Source organism: Syngnathus floridae, chromosome 15 (assembly GCF_059516105.1).
Source record: "Syngnathus floridae isolate MCC-2025c chromosome 15, RoL_Sflo_1.0, whole genome shotgun sequence".
NCBI classification, from domain to species: Eukaryota; Metazoa; Chordata; class Actinopteri; order Syngnathiformes; family Syngnathidae; genus Syngnathus; species Syngnathus floridae.
Genome location: NC_142427.1, coordinates 5,853,807 through 5,873,656, shown reverse-complemented (window position 1 = coordinate 5,873,656; position 19,850 = coordinate 5,853,807). Strand labels below are relative to the sequence as shown.

Below are 19,850 nucleotides of genomic sequence, written 5' to 3'. Positions count from 1 at the left end.
GATGATGTCACAGCCAAAAGCTCACATAATTCCGTACAAAATGACAAAATTGAAAGAATGATGAATGGGTGGTGTGCGACAGTGGGCGAAGTGGATATGTGTGCAAGAATGGTTTACAGGAAGGTCACGTGGAGATCAAAGCACCAGGTACCAGAGGGAGACAGCCAAGAACCCGGCCAAAGATGATCGCCAAGGCCGAAAGACGGAATGGAAGACAGCAGCCCCCACACACACCGAATCGCCCATAATCAGCACCCACCCCCACGGAACCAGCTCTCACCGAACCAGCACCCACTCCCATGGAATCAAAATCTCCTGCGAACTTGCCACACCCCCTGACTCATCACGCATCAAACTCGGCCCACACTGGCATGTGCAACTGAATATAAGCTGACCAAAGAACCTTGAACGTTGCCTTTTCTGAATGGAGACGTTCTGCTCTTGAGCATGGTCGCACGAAAGGCCCAGCGCTGTATTGTGCTTTCCTGAAAACAGAGCTTTCTTAACAAGAATTGTGATTGAACTCAACCAACCTGTGTAAGTCTAATTTCTGCTTCAGTGTCTTAGCATTTCCCTAAATTTGAAGAAATCAAACGAGCACGCACTGAGTAAATTGGATAACAGGTGATTGGCAATGGCTTTTGCCGTGAGGTGCAGATAGCGCACTCCCTAAATTGTGGACAAAATCCAACAACATGTACATCTAAAGTCAGTCCCAGCTTTGTGGTACACAGATGGTGTCCTTCCTCGGATACTAACCTCTGAAGTCAGGTTCCAAAACTGCCAATTTTACCAGCAGCTAGCGTGGAAAGGCCTTTGTTAAAAGTCACATTTCTGCCTTTGGACATTACATCGGTAGAACAGTAGAATATCCAATGGTACACGCTTTGCGGCCATCACATTTTGGTTGCATTTTATGCAAAGGATCAACGTTGGGAAAAAAAAAAAAAGTTGTCTTTCAGTGGGACCATTGTCACGTTTTCCCCACTTTGTCTTGGTTAACTAACTTGTTTTCCTCTGCTTCTTTGCTTTCTTTGTTTTTTTCCCCCCCTGACCCGGTGTCCTCTGCTTCCTGCTCCACGCTATCACCTCTTCCTTCCCTCTATGACCGCTTCCTATAGAACTCCAAGTCTCGCGACATGGAGCTGATGGAGAAGAGCAAACGGAGCGCCGCTCATCTGCAAACACTCGGACATGACGCCTTCGGAGCGTCGGAGTTAAAACACAAACGCGCACGCTCGCCCTACAGAAAGAAGATGTCGTCATAACTTGTGCATGGCTGGGGCCTCACGTCCTCTATTATGGCCTGCAACCAAGTGTGTGTGCAAGCCTCCTTTTTTTCCCCCTTTGTTTTTGTCACGTTTGTGAGCTCCTCAGCAAGTTTTTGTCCGCTTCTGAGTGGAGGACAGCAACACAATTGGAGCAAAACTCTCCTGCTTTTTTTATGCAGTCCACCATCTCAAAATGTATATTTGCAATGGAAAATGAAAGTGGTCTCTCAAAATTCAAGCACGTGTGGTTCATTTGCAAAACAAGTTAGAAAGGAATGGGTGGATTTCGATTTCAAGTGTGGAGTCGAGCCCATAGGTTTTTGGTAGTGAATGGAAATTTTGCATTTGACTAACTTTGCTGCTTCAGCCTCTTTCTTTTTCTATTCTAAATTCTAGAGCCTAAAAGATGAATTGTCCAGGCACATTAGACAGGATTCCGTTTTGTCGATCATGGTAGTGTTTTCCATGAAGACGGTGACCAGGTTTCCAATGAGCGCCAATGCTTTTCTATTTCTGAGTGGCCCTGTGATGAATATAATTGTGTTTAAACACAACTGTAGATTGATGCTGAAACGAAAAGTTTATTTTTGGTTTGAACAGGTATTCCATTGAGCAATTATTGTGTTTTTATCCTCGGTGATCCCTTACACAGTCATTTCTAAAGTGCCGCTGCCATATGCGTTTACACAAAACATGGCGTTACTTTGGCTCTGATCCAAACCCAACTCGAAGGTTTGTAAGTGACAAAACTCGTCACTTGCGTTCTTTTTTATTGCGAGTGAAAGGCGTCTACGATGTCACGTCCACTCTCGCCTGGTCAAAGGCGTGCAAACGTGTTAGGAGCTTTTGTGACGTCACGTGCTGGCCGACGTCCTGGTGATATCAAACAACGCAAGCGTTTTGTGACTGGTATAGTCCGTCCATCAATTGCTTTGGAGTCGAATTGTTGACTGCAAACTATTTGCGTGGAATCTCCTCTCCCGTGAGCGATGACAAACCCACTGGCCGCGCGCCTTGTGCGTATTCTTGCGTTGAGCGCCGCGTGGACTTCGTCAAGTGAGTAATTTGCGATCTCGGAGTTGGATTGGTACGGATGAGGATTAAGGCCGGTGAAGGGAAAAAAGGGGGTGGCAGGATTCTGACTTTAAAGTGAGAATTCTTCGACTTTTGACTTTAAAAAGTATGCCTCTCATCAGTCCTGGATGCAAAGGATCTAAAGCAGGGGTGTCAAACTCATTTTTCCCGGGCGCCGCACTGTATTCATAGTTTCTTTCGGAGGGCCATTATGACTGTCAACCCAAATAAATGTATGAGCAACTCATATACGCTAAGAGCTACGAAAGAAACGGACAAATAGCTCGTTTTCAAATCAGACGAGTAAAAACTGGTCAAATATTAAAAAAAGAAAGATATTGAAAGTAAAGACAATTTGCAATTCCAGTAATGACACAAATTTGATGCACAATTTGTCTTTGCGGGCCACATAAAATGATAAAGGTACAACCTTTAGATCCTTTGCATTCAGGAATGATGAATAAACTGTAATAGAATAAAAATTAAGTGACCAATGACTAACTTAAAGGTCTTCTGGATGATTTTGAATTTATTTCTTGTTTAACGAGCAAACGACGTCACCGGCCAATCCATTATGACAAACTAAAAACTACGTCACCACTTTGGCTTCGATCTAACTCGCAGGTTTGGGCCCGGATCGAAGCCCAAAATGATGACATATCTTTATTTCGAACAGATTTAAAACATAAAAAGAGAAAAATAAAACTAATGACACTTTAAAGTGCCAAATTTAAGTCCATGAAACAAAACAATAACAAAGCAAAACAATAAAGATTGCTCGAAAAAGAGTCGGAGGAAGCATTGCTCGACCCGCTCTACTGCCTGAGTCACGGCCACAAAACCACATCTATCACGTATCTTGTGAAAGTAAACCGGGGATCGGCAACCCGCGGCTCCAGAGCCACATGCGGCTCTTTAGCATCTTCTAGCGGCTCCCTGGAGCTTTTGCAAAAGTGCATGAAAATGGAAAAATGGTTATTTTAAATATGTTTTTTAAATGGTAATCATGACACATTGCCATGCTGTAAAAATGGATGTAGTTGTAAATATATTAAAAATACCAAATTTCAGAATGGCGCAAAAATGCGGAGGTGAGTTGTAAATAAACAGGTACGTGAGTGTCGGGCCATGGATTCAAAAGGCAAAAAGAGTAGAACTGCTGATGAGAACAGAGGCTTTAAGAAAGAATGGACTGAATTATTTGCTTTCATTGCCAATGCTGAAGCATTTGCCTGCGTGTTTGATATGCAACGAGACGTTGTCAAATAACAAGAGGAGGAATTTGGAGTGACAATTTCAGCTAAAGCATGCTAAATTTGCCGCCGATCACCCAGTTGGAACTGTGAGGAAAGGTGCAATTGCAGTGACGGTGGAGAGATTTGAGGACCGAAAAACCAGTTTCAAGAAGTGGATTGCATCTCCAAACTACTGCTGCAAGTTTTGTTGCAGCCCAGGAGATAATAAAGCGCGGAAAACCGATAGCGAGCACGTGAAGGATTCATTCATTAAAATATCAAGAGTGCCTATTTTCGGACCGTAAGGGAAAGGTACATTAAAATGGCAAACAATATCACCGATCGGCAAATCAAGGATATTAATTCAGCTCCAGCTTTCTCAATTGCCTGTGAAGAGTCGTGTGACGTGACAGATATCGAACAGACAGCTCTCCAATGCAGGTACGTGAACTCGTACATCAATAGTTCCCTGGTGCCTAATTATCTCCAGGATGCGCTGCAGTGAAAACAGACATGAAATCAGGAATGTTCATTTTGTATTTGTAGTATACTTAATTATTTTAATGGTAGGCATACAGCTTATTTATTGACAGTCTATGTTGCCTTCTAAAAGGCTTTTATTTAAATTTGTGCGATTCCGGATAGTTATGGTTTTTTTTTTGGGGGGGGGGGATATGGCTCTTTGAACATTTTGGGTTGCCGACCCCTGAGGTAAAGGAATAAAAAAAGTGACTTGCAAGAAAACCAAGTTTGGTTACTCCACAAGGGGATCTTTTCAAGAACAACTTGATAGCACGTTCTCCCATTTTATTGCTGTCGCTAACAAAGGAGCCACATCAGGTTCTCAGCGAGCAGTACAGAAATCCTCCACACGAGGGCGTATTTGCTAATGTCTTTTGTGGGCTAAGTGTACAATTTAGTGCCATTGTGAGTGGTGAGCTCATAGTCGCAAGCTGCCTGCCACATTGTCGATGCAAGCAAAACTCCACCACAAACGACTTAATTTCAAGCTTCTTTTCTCTATTTTAACGTTATCCTTTTGAGAGCTGATCCATTTTCATTTTCGTCCAATAGTCACTGACAGTGAGGTGTGTTAAGTGTGTTGTTTGCTTTTGAATGTCATTTAGGACTTTAATACAAATCTGAAAAAATAACACAGGATGTCATCTTAAGTGCAAATGGAGAAACATGCACTGGAATGAATGCTGCATTGAAGCATTTGGTGAAACAAATCCCGATACAAATGCCATGACAAGACAGTTATGCCAGTACGTCCATCATACAAGTCTCAAATGTGTCCTCAGCTGATCCGGGCTTAGCGTGTGAGAAAGACTGGCTCCCTTTCGGCTCCTGTTGCTACAAGAAGATGGAGACCCCCAACGGTTGGCTGGGGGCTCGGCACGACTGCGTCTGGGAGGGCGGCGACCTGGTCTCCATCGCCTCGTCGGACGAGGAAGCCTTTGTGAAGAAGGAAATGGGAGAGAACCCCTTCTGGATCGGACTCTCCAATCTGGTGAGACGGAAGCGGCAGCAGCTGATTCTCTACTGGTACGCGATTGACAAGCGGGATTGGTCTCTGCAGAATTGCAACGAGGCTTGGTGTCAGTATGACAAGGAGCAAAAGGAGCTGACTTGGTCCGATGTCCGCGTGACGGCGAGCTACTCCAACTGGGACAACCGTCAGGTTGGAAGGTAAGAAGGTCATGTGTTGAATGTTAGGCAAGGATTTGGGGCCCCTTTCCAAAATGGATGGCCGTGTGACGGTGACCTACTCCAACTGGACTGAAGGTCTGAACGGAAAGTAAGGAGGTTACGTTTTTGCGCCATTTTACTGTCAAAATGTCGCTTTTCCAAAATGGAAAAGAGCACCGTGATGAGGGGGAAATCAAAGCTTTTGTCAATTTTTCATCAGAAAGCAAGAAAAATTACTGAGATGCTTTTCACAACTTTTCATGACAGCTCCGACGTCGAGTCCTGCGCGTTCGTCAACCAAGGCCAGATCATCGACCTTCAGCTAGGGAAGTGGCGACACGGCTCGTGCGGATCCTCGTTGCCATACATGTGCGAGCGCTCGCCGGACGGTAAGCCCGCATGAATTGTCATATTATGGCAAAAGGAACATTTCAACTGTGTGGTCTTTCTGCAGACTGCCCGGAGGGCCGACAGTGTTCCTTAAAAGACTTTGGTTACGATCGAGTGGAGAGTGAGTGGCTGCCACGCTTGTTTTTACTCCTGAACCATCCTGCAGTGCTTTTCTAATCCAAGTTTGTTTGTGGCTTCAGCTTCCTCCTGCGACCCCGGCGAATACCTGTTCAACGTTTCTTGCTATAATTTCACTTTGTATCGTTACTATTGGAATGAAGCTGAGAACTTCTGCAAGACACGCAAAAGTCATCTGCCCAGTGTCCACTCAGAGGACGAAATCAAATTCTTGTCAAGTGAGCGCCAAGACAAACCGACGATTTCATGATCATCCCGCATTGCTCACCAGCATCTTTGTAACTTGCGCTTGTTCTGCTTTTCTCAAGGTCACATAAGAGACAATTACTGTTCTTGGGTGGGACTCAGGAACAAGTCAAAAAATTTTAAGTTCACTGACGGAACATCTACCGTAAGTGAAATGTTGAGTCACCTAAAACGTTGTCATTTGTCCAGAATGACATAAAAGTGAGATACAAAGTGTCATTTAAGCAGGAAATGAACATTTTCTTGAACAAAAACAAAAAAAGTCCAACTTTATCCGGAATGGCCGCAATGTTACGAGAAGAGCTGCAAAGAAATGTTTTCCAGAAAATCAGCTGGAACAAGTTCGATGGCAATTAGAATTGGAATTGAAAGAGCAAAAAAAAAAAAGGAAAAGCTTTCATGCACTCCAAACCTCTGTCATGTGTGCAGGCCGACGCCCCAGGATTGCAATTACAAGGAAATTTAAGCTGCATTGGTGTTGTTTACAGTGATGCACTTCTTCATTCATACAGCTGCACCGCTAACAGATTTCAAACCATCTGCCAAAAAGGTCTGAAAGCCACGACGGCTCTCTTTGCCCTTTCACGCACACACTCATACTTGATCCCTCTTGCAGCCAAGGTTCGAGAGGCTGTTACCGCTCATTCGTCGTCAATATTCAGGCCAGGTGGGCGTCACATCCGCGGTCGCGCTCTTGTCGCCAGTTGGCCCTCAAGTGACACGGCTCTCGCTTGCAGGCTGGAGCAAAAAGTGCGGCTGGTGGATGGACAACCCATCCAACGACTTCTGCTACCTGATGAGCCGCAACCATGCCGCGACCTGGCAGAAGGCGCGAGACAAATGCGTCGACCACGGAGGCGACCTGCTCAGCATTGCCGACGACACTGAACAGAACTTCATACGAGGTAAGGACACGACGGAGGCTCGAACAGTTCATGCTGCATGAACTCCAGAATGAACAACGCCGCTACACACGCACCTGTACAATGTTCGAACTCTTGATCGTTGTTTAACTTTGATCCAAAGGTCTGTACGCCCGTCCTCTGAGCAGTCCCACGCTGTGGTTGGGCGCCAATGCCAATATCACTGAAGGCAGCAAGTGGACTGATGGATCCCCGTTGACTTACAAAAACCTGACAGCAGGTCGGTCTATAATCCGTCTAATGTTTGTTGGTTTAGCGCTTAGCATCTGTCGTCTCCTTCCAGATAATGCCTTTGACGCCGCTGGCGGACGCTGCCTTTACTTTGTCACCCACAACGGTGGCTGGAAATTTCACCATTGCCAACAAAACAGCAGCTACATCTGCAAGAGAAGAGGAAGAGGTAACGTGACGCTTGGCCGATTCGCACTGATGTTGTCAAACGCTAAGATTTGAGAAGGCTTCTGAAGTCCTCTCGATGAAATGTACCAGCGTGCTTCTCTTTGTGAGCGTGTCAATTGTCAAGTCATGGAGCTAACGCAATCGGCAAAACTGGAATGAAGACTGCAGCTGGTCTGAATTTCTTGTTTTCCACGACAATCTGTAGCAAAAAAAACCTGATAAATTGTATTCGCCGGTCAGCGTGTCTTTGTGTTTTTTACATTGAGTCGCTACCCTAAACGGTCACAATCCAAACCACTCATTGTTAAAAGTCTGATCCCAGACAGCCGATATATAATTTCTTTCCCCGAGATGGTCACAAACAAGACTGCTTGATGGTTAAATTTGGATGGGACCCAGCAGACCCGATTCTATTTTCTACCCACGTCCAGAGGCCCAAACAGATAAGTGCTATTTTAAAAAAAAAAAAAAAGGAGGTGGCTCTGTGGCGCACTGGTTAGCACGTCTGCCTCACAGTTAGGAGGGTGCCAGTTCAATTCCACATCCGATTTCTCCCCGAGCCCGCTTGGGTTTCCTCTGGGCACTTTGGTTTCCTCCCATTTTCCAAAAACATGCTTGACGGGCCGATTGAGTAGTCTAAATTGCCCGTAGTGCGAGTGCAGATGGTTGTCTCTGTGATTGGCTGGCAACCGGTTCAGGGTGTCCCCCGCCTACTGCCCGATGACCGCTGGGACAGGCTCCAGCACACCCGCGACCCCCGTGGGGACAAAGCGGTACAGAAAATGGATGGATGGATGGATGGATATTATTATATAATAAAAATATTCTACAATTCCCCAAATGTTTCCTCAGTCGATCAGAAGTCATGTGATATGGCCGACGGCTGGCTCCCTTTCGGCTTCAGTTGCTACAAGAAGATGGCGACCCCCAACGGTTGGCTGGGGGCTCGGCAAGACTGCGTCTGGGAGGGCGGCGACCTGGTCTCCATCGCCTCGTCGGACGAGGAAGCCTTCGTAAAGGAGAAAATGGGCATCGACCCCTTCTGGATCGGACTCTCCAATCTGGTGAGACGGAAGCGCAAGCAGTTGATTCTCTACTGGTACGCACGCGATTGACAAGCGGGATTGGTTTCTGCAGAATTGCGACGAGCCTTGGTGTCGGTATGACAAGGAGCAAAAGATGATGACTTGGTCCAATGTCCGCGTGATGGCGACCTACTCCAACTGGGACTCGCGTCAGGTTGGAAGGTAAAAAAGTCACGTCTTGATGTCCTTTCACTGTCTGGCGAGGTTTTGGGGCCCCTTTCCAAATTGGGAAAGAGCACCGTGATGAGGGGGAAAAAAAGGCCTTTAGTCAATTTTTCATCAGATAGCAAGAAAAAATACAGATGCTTTTCACGACTTCTGATAGCAAGAAAAAATACTCAGATGCTTTTCACGACTTCTCCCGACAGCTCCGACGTAGAGTCCTGCGCATACGTCAACCAAGGCGCGTGGACTGAGCCAGGAAAGTGGCGACACGGCTCGTGCAGATCCTCGTTGCCGTTCATGTGCGAGCGCTCCTTGCTCGGTAAGCCTGCTCAGGAGTTGTCATGTCGATAGGGACGTATCTATTGTGGTGTGGTCTTTCTGCAGAATGCCCGGAGGGCCGGCCGTGTTCCTTGAAAGACTTTGGTTACCTTCGAGTGGAGAGTGAGTGGCTGCCACGCTTGTTTTTACTCTTGCACCATTCCGCCGTGCTTTTCTAATCCAAGCTTGTTTGTGGCTTCAGCTTCCTCCTGCGACCCTGGCGAATTCCTGTTTGACGATTCTTGCTATCGTTTTGAGGAGACGAAGAAGGTGCAGAGGGCCGCCGAGAGGTTTTGCAAAGGACACAAAGGTCACCTGGCCAGCGTCCTCTCAACGGAGGAAGGCAATTTCTTGGCAGGTCAGCAACTGCCAAGAAACATCCGACAAGCGGTTGCTCTTTTTGTACTGAAGCGCTTGATCTGCTTTCCTCAAGCTCACATGCGAGATGCAGGAAGATCTCAGCCTTTTGTGGGACTGAAGAAGAAGAAAAACAACGTTGAGTGGATTGACGGAGAATCTTCAGTAAGTAAAAAATTCACTGCGCTCTAAAAAAGTTGGCATTTGCCTCTACCCGAAGGCAAAAGATTGGAATTGAATAGATAAATGCTTTATATGTATGTAAGCTGGAACGTTTGAGGAGCAAACTTGCCATTTCTCCTTTCGAATGATATTAAAATGAACAAGAAAACTTGAATGAGATTTAAAAAAAAAAAAAAAGGAATCTGTCTTGTCGGATAAAGTGCAGAATTTGACGGCAATCCGGAGAATTAAACAGGATGACATGACGAAACTGGTTCGGGTTTGCGGTTTTCACCGAAAAGCTCAAAGTTGTGATTTCACCAAAAGAAAGTTGAAATGCTAAAACACGGGATGGAAAAACTCATTCAACCAAGCGCAACACAAAACGGGCTCAAGTGGCGTCCGCCGTATCGTCCGCAGGACTACGTCACAAAGTTGGTGGGAAAAAAGTCTACAGGACTCAAAGAGTGCTTTGCTCTGTCAGCTTCTGGACAATTTGATGAGTGGTCCTGCGCTGAAAAGCTGCCATCTATCTGCAAAAAAGGTCCGCAAGTCACCACAGCTCAATTTGCCCTTTCACCTGGCATTGCTCTCATATATGATCCCCCTTGCGTTCTTGCAGCCAAGGTCCAAGGGGCTCTACCTGTTTTGCCGTCATCAACATGGGGACCAGGTGGGCGCCCCACCCTGCAGCCGACACGTGGTCGGTCGGTCGCCACTTTGCCCTCAAGTGACACGGCTCTCGCTTGCAGGCTGGAGCAAAAAGTGCGGCTGGTGGATGGACAACCCGTCCGACGACTTCTGCTACCTGATCAACCACAACCGTGCCAAGACCTGGCAGGAGGCGCGAGATGACTGCGTCGGCCTCGGAGGCGACCTGCTCAGCATCACCCACTCTCATGAGCAGACCTTCATACAAGGTAAACTGCCCGGAGGACACGATAGCGGCTCGCACAGTTTATGCCCCGTGGACTCCAGAAGGAACGATGCTGCTGCTACACACGCACCTGTACGATGTTCAAACTCTTGGTCGTTGTTTAACTTTGATCCAAAGGTCTGTACGCCCGTCCTCTGAGCAGTCCCACGCTGTGGTTGGGCGCCAATGCCAATATCACTCACGGCATCGAGTGGATTGACGGATCCATGTCCACTTACAAAAACCTGAACACAGGTCGGCCTATAACTTGGGGAAAGTTTGTCGGTGACAAAACGGACGAGTCGAGTGCTTAGCATTTGTCGTCTCCTTCCAGGCATCGCCGGAGAAAGCCCCGGTGGAAACTGCCTTTCCTTGCTCACTGCCGACGGCCGCTGGGCAAGAGCCGACTGTGAGGAGAAGCGCAGCAGCTACATCTGCAAGAGAAGAGGAAGAGGCATGATTTGACCTTGGTCTTATGCTTAGAGTTGCGTCATCGGATACAAAGTATTATTAAGGAAGGTCTTTTCCAAAGTCCTTTGATTCTCGGTGCCGCAGTTGACACGATTGGTAAACAACTCACTGGAGTTTAGTTTCCCCAACATGCTGACAAGACAGTCATGCCATTACGTGCGGATAATTCTATATTTCTGCCATTCTAAATAACGGCATAATAATGGTGTCCTCAGCCATTCCTAAATCAGCGTGTGAGAAGGGGTGGAGTCTTCACCAGTCCAGTTGCTACAAGAAGATGGAGACCCCCAACGGTTGGCTGGGGGCTCGGCACAACTGCTTCTGGGAGGGCGGCGACTTGGTCTCCATCACCTCGTCGGACGAGGAAGCCTTTGTGAAGAAGGAAATGGGCAAGAACCCCTTCTGGATCGGACTCTCCAATCTGGTGAGACGGACGCGTAAGCAGTTGATTCTCTACTGGTACGCACGCGACTGACAAGCGGGATCGGTCTCCGCAGAATTGCGACGAGGCTTGGTGTCGGTATGACAAGGAGCAAATGGAGCTGACTTGGTCAGATGTCCGCGTGATGGCGGGCTACTCCAACTGGGACTCGCGTCAGGTTAGAAGGTAAGAAGGTCGTGTCTTGAATGTTAGGCAAGGTTTTGGGCCCGCTTTCCAAAATGAGAAAGAGCACACGTGACGAGGGTGGGAGAAAAAAAAAAGGCTTTTGTTGAAAGAGAGCAAGAAAAGAACCTCCCGTTCATCCTGTTTGTAAGATGCTTTTCATGACTTCTCCCGACAGCTCCGACGTAGAGTCCTGCGTGTACGTCAACCAAGGCTCGTGGACCGAGAGTCAGCCAGGAAAGTGGCGACAAGCCTCGTGCGGATCCTCCTTGGCCTTCATGTGCGAGCGCCCGCTGGACGGTAAGCCTGCTCAGGAGTTGTCACGGTGATGTGCAAAAGGACATTTTAATGGTGTGGTCTTTCTGCAGACTGCCCGAAGGGCCGGCAGTGTTCCTTGAAAGACTTTGGTTACCATCGAGTGGAGAGTGAGTGGCTGTCATTCTTGTTTTTACTCCTGCATCGTCCCGCCGTGCTTTTCCAATCCAAGTTTGTTCGTGGCTTCAGCTTCCTCCTGCGACCCTGGCGACTTCCTGTTCGACGATTCCTGTTATCGTTTTGAGAGGATACGTAAGAATTGGGACTCGGCTGAGACATTTTGCACAGAACAGAAAGGTCACTTGGCCAGCATCCACTCAGAGGACGAAATCAAATTCTTGGCTGGTGAGTGCCCAGACAAACCGACAATTCCATGATCATCCCGCAATGCTTCTCAGCGTCTTTGCAACTAGCGCTTGTTCTGCTTTCTTCAAGCTCACGTGCGAGATGATAAAGGATATTGGCTTTTCATGGGACTCAAGAAGAACAAAGACAAGAAATTTTCCTGGAACGACGCAACATCTGTAGTAAGCAAAACGTCTACAGCTGTCTAAAACGTTTGTAGAATGTGATATGAGAAAGCCAAAGTTGGGTTGGTCACAATGTTGCAAGAGCAGAAAAAAATAGTTGTAAAGTTTCAAAGGGACTGGGCCACAAACACAGATTAACTTGCAGTTGTTTTAAGACAAATAAAATTGACAAGTTTGAATAAAATAAGTTATACAGATTTTTTTGTCTGGTCATGTAAAAGTGCAGAATTTTACAGATGGACAGTCTAAGAACCAAATGGGAACGTTGTAGTTGTTGATGCTAAAAATGGAGTACAGTAATGAGAAAAGAAAAAAAAAATTGAGTTGCAATACCAAACGCACTCAAGTGGTATCCATCCTGTCATCCGCAGGACTACGTCACGCTGAGGGGAGAACCGTCTACAGGACGCGGTGACTGCTTTGCTCTGTCAGCTTCTGGACAATTTCATCAGTGGCCCTGCACTGAAGAGCAGCCATCTGTCTGCAAAAAAGGTCCAAAAGTCACCACAGCTCCCTTTGCCCTTTGACCTCTCACTGCTCTCTCATGTTTGATCCCCTTTGCGTTCTTGCAGCCAAAATCCGAGAGGCTCGCCATGATCCGCCGACATTAAAAGGTGGGCGTCCCACCCTGCGGCTGACACGTGATTGGTCGTTGGCTAGTTGGCCCTCAAGTGACACGAGTCTTGCTTGCAGGCTGGAGCGAAAAATGCGGCTCGTGGGTGAAGAACCCCTTTAAGGACATCTGCTACCTGGTCAACCGCAACCATGCCAAGACCTGGCAGGAGGCGCGAGACGACTGCGTCCGCCTCGGAGGCGACCTGCTCAGCATCACCGACAACATGGAGCAGACTGTCATACAAGGTAGGCTTATGGGCTTGACTGTTGGTTGAGAATCTTGTGATATTTGTAGAGGCTGGCGTATATGGTAAAGTAAAGTGACATTTTGAAAGAACTTGTTTGCCAGTTGTCTTTCATTGCTCAAGACAAAGAAAACGTTGTTTGTGACGCCACCTGCAGTTGGTTACCAGACCGCAAGTGGTTGTCTCTCTTGACATTTTTTGTATCTGACCGGAAAAGGACAGCTGTAGGGATTGACAAATCCTTTCAAAAGGCCGCCATACAAAAAACTCGACAGTATACAAAAGAAACTCGTCATTATTGACAAGGATTTGCCGAAAAACTTTGATTCATTGAAGTTTCTGTTCCTTCAATCTATGGAAACGACAGACACAGTAAAGCGCTAAGCTTGAGATGACACAAAAATAATAAACTGTATTTAACTTGCGTATTGCGTGTCTTGGATGCCCTCATTGTCGTAGCATTAGCATCGGTCTTTCTGCCGATTTTAGCGCTCTGCCCTCTGTTGTCACTTCTTGTGGATATATTTTGAGTAGTCATGTTTTATTCTTGGGGAACGCAAGATTTGTAAGCTTCTCGTTAATGCTAGTATTAGCTTACTGCTTATCTTCACCACGTTCATAAATATTGGGAGGGGATTTATTCTGTTACGTGTGATGTATGTTTGACAAGTCTTCTGCTGTTGACATCTTTAATTCGAGCTAAAGGTTTGCGGCGCAAGGAAACGTCTGGCCTGGCGGCGGCGTGGTTTGAGATATCTCATTTGCATTTAAAGAGGCCGCACCAAAACGGCTTGCTCTGAGACGCTATTCGGAACAGGGGTAAAAATGAGCTTGTGACGCTATGACGACGAGGAATTCAGACAAAAGATATGCTGTTCCACTTTATATTGACCACAATGAGTAAAACGTCAAATGGATTTATAAGCGTGATACGTATAAGCTTAAAGGCATTTACTGATGTCATCTTATTCATGTTTGATCCAAAGTTCTGTCCATTGGACTACAACACATTTCTTCTCTGTGGTTGGCCACCAACACCACGATCACGCAAGAGGGCTTCAAGTGGACTGACGGGTCTCCCTTTCGTTACACCCACTGGGTCCAAGTTGGTGGGTCCAAACGCCGTCCAATATTTGTTGCAGACGGTCTGGAGCAATGGAGAGGAGCGCTTAGCATCTGCCGTCTCCTTACAGATAGCCCTAGTAAATCCTCTGGTGAAAACTGCCTTTTTTATAACGTTGAAAGTGAACTGGGAAAATGGGAATTTGACAACTGCCAGATGAGGAGAAACTACATGTGCAAGAAAAGAGCCAAAGGTAAGATGTGACTCATGGCCAATTCATGTTGATGCCCATCTTTGGCTTTTGCCTCGCAGGACATAAACCGGAACCTCCACGCCATGACGGTAAGTCAGTCTCCCCGAATCCTGAAGGTTGACGTCAAAAGATGCGAGACGGAAAAAAGACACCACGGTGCGCTCGCAGGTTTTCGGAAGATCCTTGTGTGCAACCAGCAGAAGCACGTCGACCTCTTTTGTCAGAGTGAGAGTCAAAGCGTCATCCGCATCCAGTCGGCCTTCTACGGACGGAGGAGCGGCAGCCTTTGTCCAACTCAGAACGCAACCAAGGGTAAGACAGGACATAAGCGACGTCGTCCGTGGTCCGACGATACGACCGTTGCAGCCAAATAAGCTTCCACTCGGCCTTGTGACTTGCAGAGACTTGCGTGGTGCGAGGAGCCCTCCCTCACTACAGGCAGAAATGTGACAACCGTCAATATTGTCTTGCTGACCCTTTTGAGGGCGTCCGGGAGACCTGCCCTGCAGTCTCCAAGTACCTGCACTTGGTCTACAGCTGCGAACGGAAAGGTGGGCTTCACGTCTCTGTTGTCTAATGCGGTATCTCCCGACCAGAGTTGGGGTATGATGGCACATTGAATGGTCCGTCTGCTACGGACGTTGATGCGATGACTGAAAGGTTCAGGGGACCACTCGCCATACAAGCTTGGCGACCATTGGCCTAGTGAATCGACGGCGCCTAACAATGCCTGAAACTATACAATACAAGGATTCCGTTATCAGAGATCGGTTGCAACATGATTCTGGGTTGTCCTCAGTGTGTCTTGACAATTTGGTCGAGGCGGACTCAGCGTTTGAAGCCTCCTCCTCGATGAGCGACGCCAGCCCCGAGAAAGCTCAATTGAGCAAGAATTCCTGCTGGAGACCGTCACAAGATCGTACGTAGACAACCGAAAGCTACTTCGGCGCTGGCAATTTGGTGTCCTGAGCGAACTTGTGTCCTGCAGCCTCCACCAGCTGGATCCAGGTGAACCTGGGTCACGTGAGAAAGGTGACCGGGATCATCACCCAGGGCTGTCCTCACACTGACCAAAGGTCCTGGGTCATCGACTTTGAGATGAAGACGAGTGTTGACGGCAAAAGCTGGACTGATCACCCGGACGAAAAGGTGAGCGGCCAGCCAGTCGACCTGACGCCGACCGGGCTGCCCAAACCTGCCATTACAAACGAGAGTGCTATTGCTAGTTTACCGGAGGGGGGGAGCACCGGTTTGGCTCTGCGTTTTCCGCTCAGCACGTCCGCATCCAGCCGCTGGAGGACAGCGTTGACTTCGGCCTCAGCTTTGACCTCTTGGGATGCGCACGTGACGGTAAGCGAGTCTCTCCCTCCGCTGCCGGGAAAAACATACAACCCGTCTTTTGATATCACCTTTTGTCTGACAGATACGATGACCTGTGACAACACGTTCAACAGCCTCCACTTGACCAAGGCAATGACGTGAGTCGCACTTGCCCCGGTGTTTCCACGACGGTGGGCGCCTGTCGTCAATTTGCTTGTCCTTGCCTTCTGCAGCTTCCACTGCCCGCCCAAGTGCGCCAACTCCAAACACAATGTCACCGGAACCTTGGTCTACAATAAGGTACGTACGTGATTGCTGACCCTTGGACTGGAGAGGCACTGGCTCTTGGCAGAACCTACATTTCAATTGGGATTTTCAAATGAGTTCCATTTGAAAGATGATTTCATTTCCACACACCAATCAGAAAGTCAAATCCTCCCTATCGTGACCCGCCAGTTGAGTTCTTGACTTGATGTGAGTGCAGGACTCAAGCGTCTGCAAGGCCGCTATTCACGCCGGCGTCATTCGTGACGACATCGGAGGAGACTGTATTGTGATGAAAGCCGTGGCAAAGAAGGGCTTTGCTGGCTCCGGCCAGAACGGGATCACCTCCCTCAAGTGAGTGGCCAACGTTTATGGCAAAGCACCAATAAGAGGCCCAGCTCATTGTCACATGTGCGACCTGCAGGAATGCCGACTCGACGGATCAGGCCTTCACATTTGCGGACGGAGGTGAGTTCACGGAGCATTTTTTCATGTCAAGTGCTCAACTACTGCTAACCCCGCACGGGATCTCACCTGCAGAGCCGAGATGCTTGGGAGAGTCCTGGGAGGAGTTTGCGGGCTTCTGCTACAAAGCTTTTGAGGACAAGAAGGAGTGGGCCGCTGCTCAAGCTGACTGTAAGAAATTGGGTGCCAATCTGGTGTCCATCCTTTCCGAGGTGGAGCAGACGTGGGTGAAAAATGCTTCCGCCCTCGGTGCGTACAGCGTCTTCGTAGAACGGCTATCCCCTGAACGCTGGGTGAGAGATCTTCTCGCCTTTGTCCTCTGCAGACACCAGCGACATGTGGACCGGACTGAATGATCAGAGTGTCCTCGGCATGTTTGAGTGGTCGGACCGCCACGAGGTGACCTTCACCGACTGGGCCCCGGAAGAGCCCAAACACCTGAAAAAGGACTGTGTGGCGATGTCGCAAAAGGTGCGTGTCCAATTGACCGCTTGCGAGAGCATCTGCGCGATCCGCTGAAATCCATCATGCTCATCCTTCAGGCTGGAAAATGGAAGCAGATGAGCTGCAAGATACCCAACAGCTTCATGTGCAAGATGCCCAAAGCGCATTATGCAATCACCTCAGAGAAGGCAGAGGAGAGCCATTCTGGTGACAGCGTACTCTTGCACAGAAGCAAGCTCGCCAAGTCAGCGAATGCAGTGAGTTGATTTTACACACACTCTCTCTCTCTCTCTCTCTCTCTCTCTCTCTGCGTCCTACGTTTCTGGACAGGTTCAAAAGACAGTTGTAATGATTTCCACACAATCTTGTTTCAGTGTCAGATCTTAGCATTCGCATTCGATTTCTACTCAAGATGTTTTGGCCCGTTATGTTTTGATTACATGTTTGCAGCTTGGATCAATTATCAAACTGAAGGGAGGTCTCCGTGTGACCAACGCCATCACCATCACAGGACGAGCAAATAAACTGGCAGATTGGTACGAGGACCCCACAAGCCCCCTGCACCCACTCCCACACGAACACACAGTTGTATATCTGCGTTGCAGGTTTAAAGTCGGCCTGTTTGTGCCTGACGACAACGACAACGACAACGACGACAAGGCGGTCGCGCTGCTCCTCAAGTTGAACTTTGTAACCAAGAAGATTTGGCTGAACTCCAGAGTGAACACAACTTGGAACAAAAAAGAGGAGCATCCCACACAAAGCTCTGGACCCGGACAAGAAGTCAAGGTGACGTGAATCGCACCGTATTTCTGAACACACCCGCCTTACAGTTTCGTGGTTTCCAAACCTTCGTGCGGAATTTTCCTTACCTTTGATTGGTGCCGGAAAGTTAATTGTATCCAATTGTCGCTCCGTTCTTTGTTCGTATGTGCAAGGCGTATTCATACAACTGTGGCTGTCAAAACCTATTCCGTCTTGTAGAACCTCCCTAAACATACTTCAATCTTAAACAACACTTGAGTGTTTCCTATGGGAAGCGGCCATTTACTGGTTGAAGAGCACCTAGCCGCTAGCGAGTAAAGGTTGGAGTGATTTACTTTCCCAAACTACAAAAAGTATGGAATGGAAATGTCACATTCAAAAGGAAGTGCAGGAACCATCCGACCACTCGAGATGCTGCTCAGAAATGTCCGCAAGAGCATGAATTGTCTTCGGAAGACTGGCAACGTGAACGTCACATGACTGGATTTTTTTCATGGTGTCCTGTTGTCGCTCAGGTTGTCATCAAGTGCGCCGACGATCACTTCCAGATCACAATCAACGGCGTCGACAAGGTGACGTACAAATACCGAGAGGCCGATCTACAAAGCATCACGCAGATGAACGTGTGGGGTCTCGTGTCCATCAAGGAGATCAAGCAAAGCTCCGCTTAGACCAGCCTGCGCTAAAATGTGAGGACTGGCACAGCCTTTTCCACGAGCCTTAGATGGTTTGTGGAATAATTGTACAAAAGTAACCACTTTATAGTTTAATATATAAGTCTAATTGGCTATGAGAATAAGCCAAACTTGCATGCTTTTATTTTCTCTTTTTGATTGCCTTTGTGCATCCTGGCTTCGTGTTTATTGCATTGAAATGCGCAGTATTTGTAGTTAAGATAGTTTTCCTGGCCCGATCAAGAGATCATTTTGACTGATTGGATGATGAGTAATGATAAGAGAATGTAGTGTCTTGAGAAACTGCGTGTGAAGGCAAAGAAGCTGGATGAAAACTTGGGAATGGGGGAATGCTAGCGAATGATGTGAAAAGGCGAGAAATAATGACAAGCGAGAAAAACGGTAAGCGATAAAAAAATGGTGTGCGAGAATGGTCAAAAAACAAAGCAGGAAAATACTAAGCGAAAATGTAAGTGATAAAAACGGTAAGTGAACGGTAAGCGAGGGGAAAATGGTAGGCGAGAAAAAACGCTAAGCGAGGAAAAACGGTCAGCGAAAATTTGAAAAAACGGTACGCGAGAAAAACGTAAGCAAGGTTGAACATTTTTGCTAAGTGGGAAGTTTTGGAATAGGTAGGAATAAGATGAGCAGTTGAATTCTGTCCTAAAAAGAGAAGAATTGATTTGTGCAAAATTTAGCACGCATTTTAAACGTGACATTTGAAAGTCCATGATGACGTGAATGTCAAACTAGAACGATATCAACGTGAAATGCTGAATGTGCCATTCGAAATGAGGGGAAAATTTGGCTAGAAATTTGTGAATTTTGCAAAAACATTTTTGGAATGAAAAAAATGGAAGTACCCATGACATGAATATTTGAAATATGTTGAAATTGGAATGGGGTGGATCGGATGAATTATCTGGTAGTACGTCAAAAAAATGAGAGGAATAAAACGAAGAAGCGGAATAATACAGTTAATGGTGTATGTGTGAAGGCAGATTTGTTATTGGCAGTGATGCTTGGAGAACGAGTTGAGAGTCCTGTAATTTATTTTTCTTGTATTGATAACAAAAGCCAGTGTAGTGATTTTGTCTTGTCAACATATTCAATAAAAAATGTGCATGCGAAAAAGACAATTAAGTGCCTCGATGTGCCGTGTCCTTTGGTGTTATTTTAAAAAGGAGGTATTTTTCCACTCTAGTGACATCTACTGGCTCAGGTTGGACACTGAAAATCAAATCAATGTTGATTTGCCAAGTTTGAGCATGCCAAACAAGGAATTTGACTCCGGTACATCTCGTTCTCTGTACAACATTTAGGTAGCTAACCACATTCAGGACAACATGTGCAAAAATTGACAATTATTCTCAAACATCCCCTGATCTGAAACCTCCCAGGAGGAGGAGGGCAAGTTTTAACTCAAAACTCCTACTAGGGGAAATGAGAAA

At 47.1% G+C, this 19,850-nt stretch overlaps 1 protein-coding gene across 1 annotated transcript; it reads left to right on the top strand.

Moving 5' to 3' along the window:
- The first annotated feature begins 2,159 nt into the window (after positions 1–2,159).
- LOC148386072 (secretory phospholipase A2 receptor-like) lies at positions 2,160–19,538 on the top strand. Its single transcript, XM_088399354.1, has 50 exons — positions 2,160–2,327; positions 4,885–5,093; positions 5,163–5,272; positions 5,540–5,661; positions 5,727–5,783; positions 5,863–6,018; positions 6,109–6,191; positions 6,476–6,596; positions 6,663–6,713; positions 6,784–6,951; positions 7,073–7,189; positions 7,253–7,369; positions 8,221–8,432; positions 8,506–8,615; positions 8,822–8,937; positions 9,003–9,059; positions 9,139–9,294; positions 9,370–9,458; positions 9,876–9,999; positions 10,078–10,128; positions 10,208–10,375; positions 10,510–10,626; positions 10,706–10,825; positions 11,058–11,266; positions 11,340–11,449; positions 11,625–11,746; positions 11,815–11,871; positions 11,951–12,106; positions 12,197–12,288; positions 12,663–12,783; positions 12,864–12,905; positions 12,985–13,152; positions 14,138–14,260; positions 14,345–14,467; positions 14,527–14,556; positions 14,636–14,779; positions 14,869–15,018; positions 15,267–15,386; positions 15,456–15,616; positions 15,694–15,817; positions 15,891–15,945; positions 16,021–16,087; positions 16,272–16,405; positions 16,476–16,519; positions 16,592–16,765; positions 16,842–16,987; positions 17,059–17,217; positions 17,411–17,496; positions 17,566–17,749; positions 18,241–19,538. The coding sequence occupies exons 1-50, from the start codon at positions 2,261–2,263 to the stop codon at positions 18,394–18,396; spliced, it is 5,955 nt and encodes a 1,984-aa protein (XP_088255480.1). The 5' UTR covers positions 2,160–2,260; the 3' UTR covers positions 18,397–19,538.
- Positions 19,539–19,850: the final 312 nt, after the last annotated feature.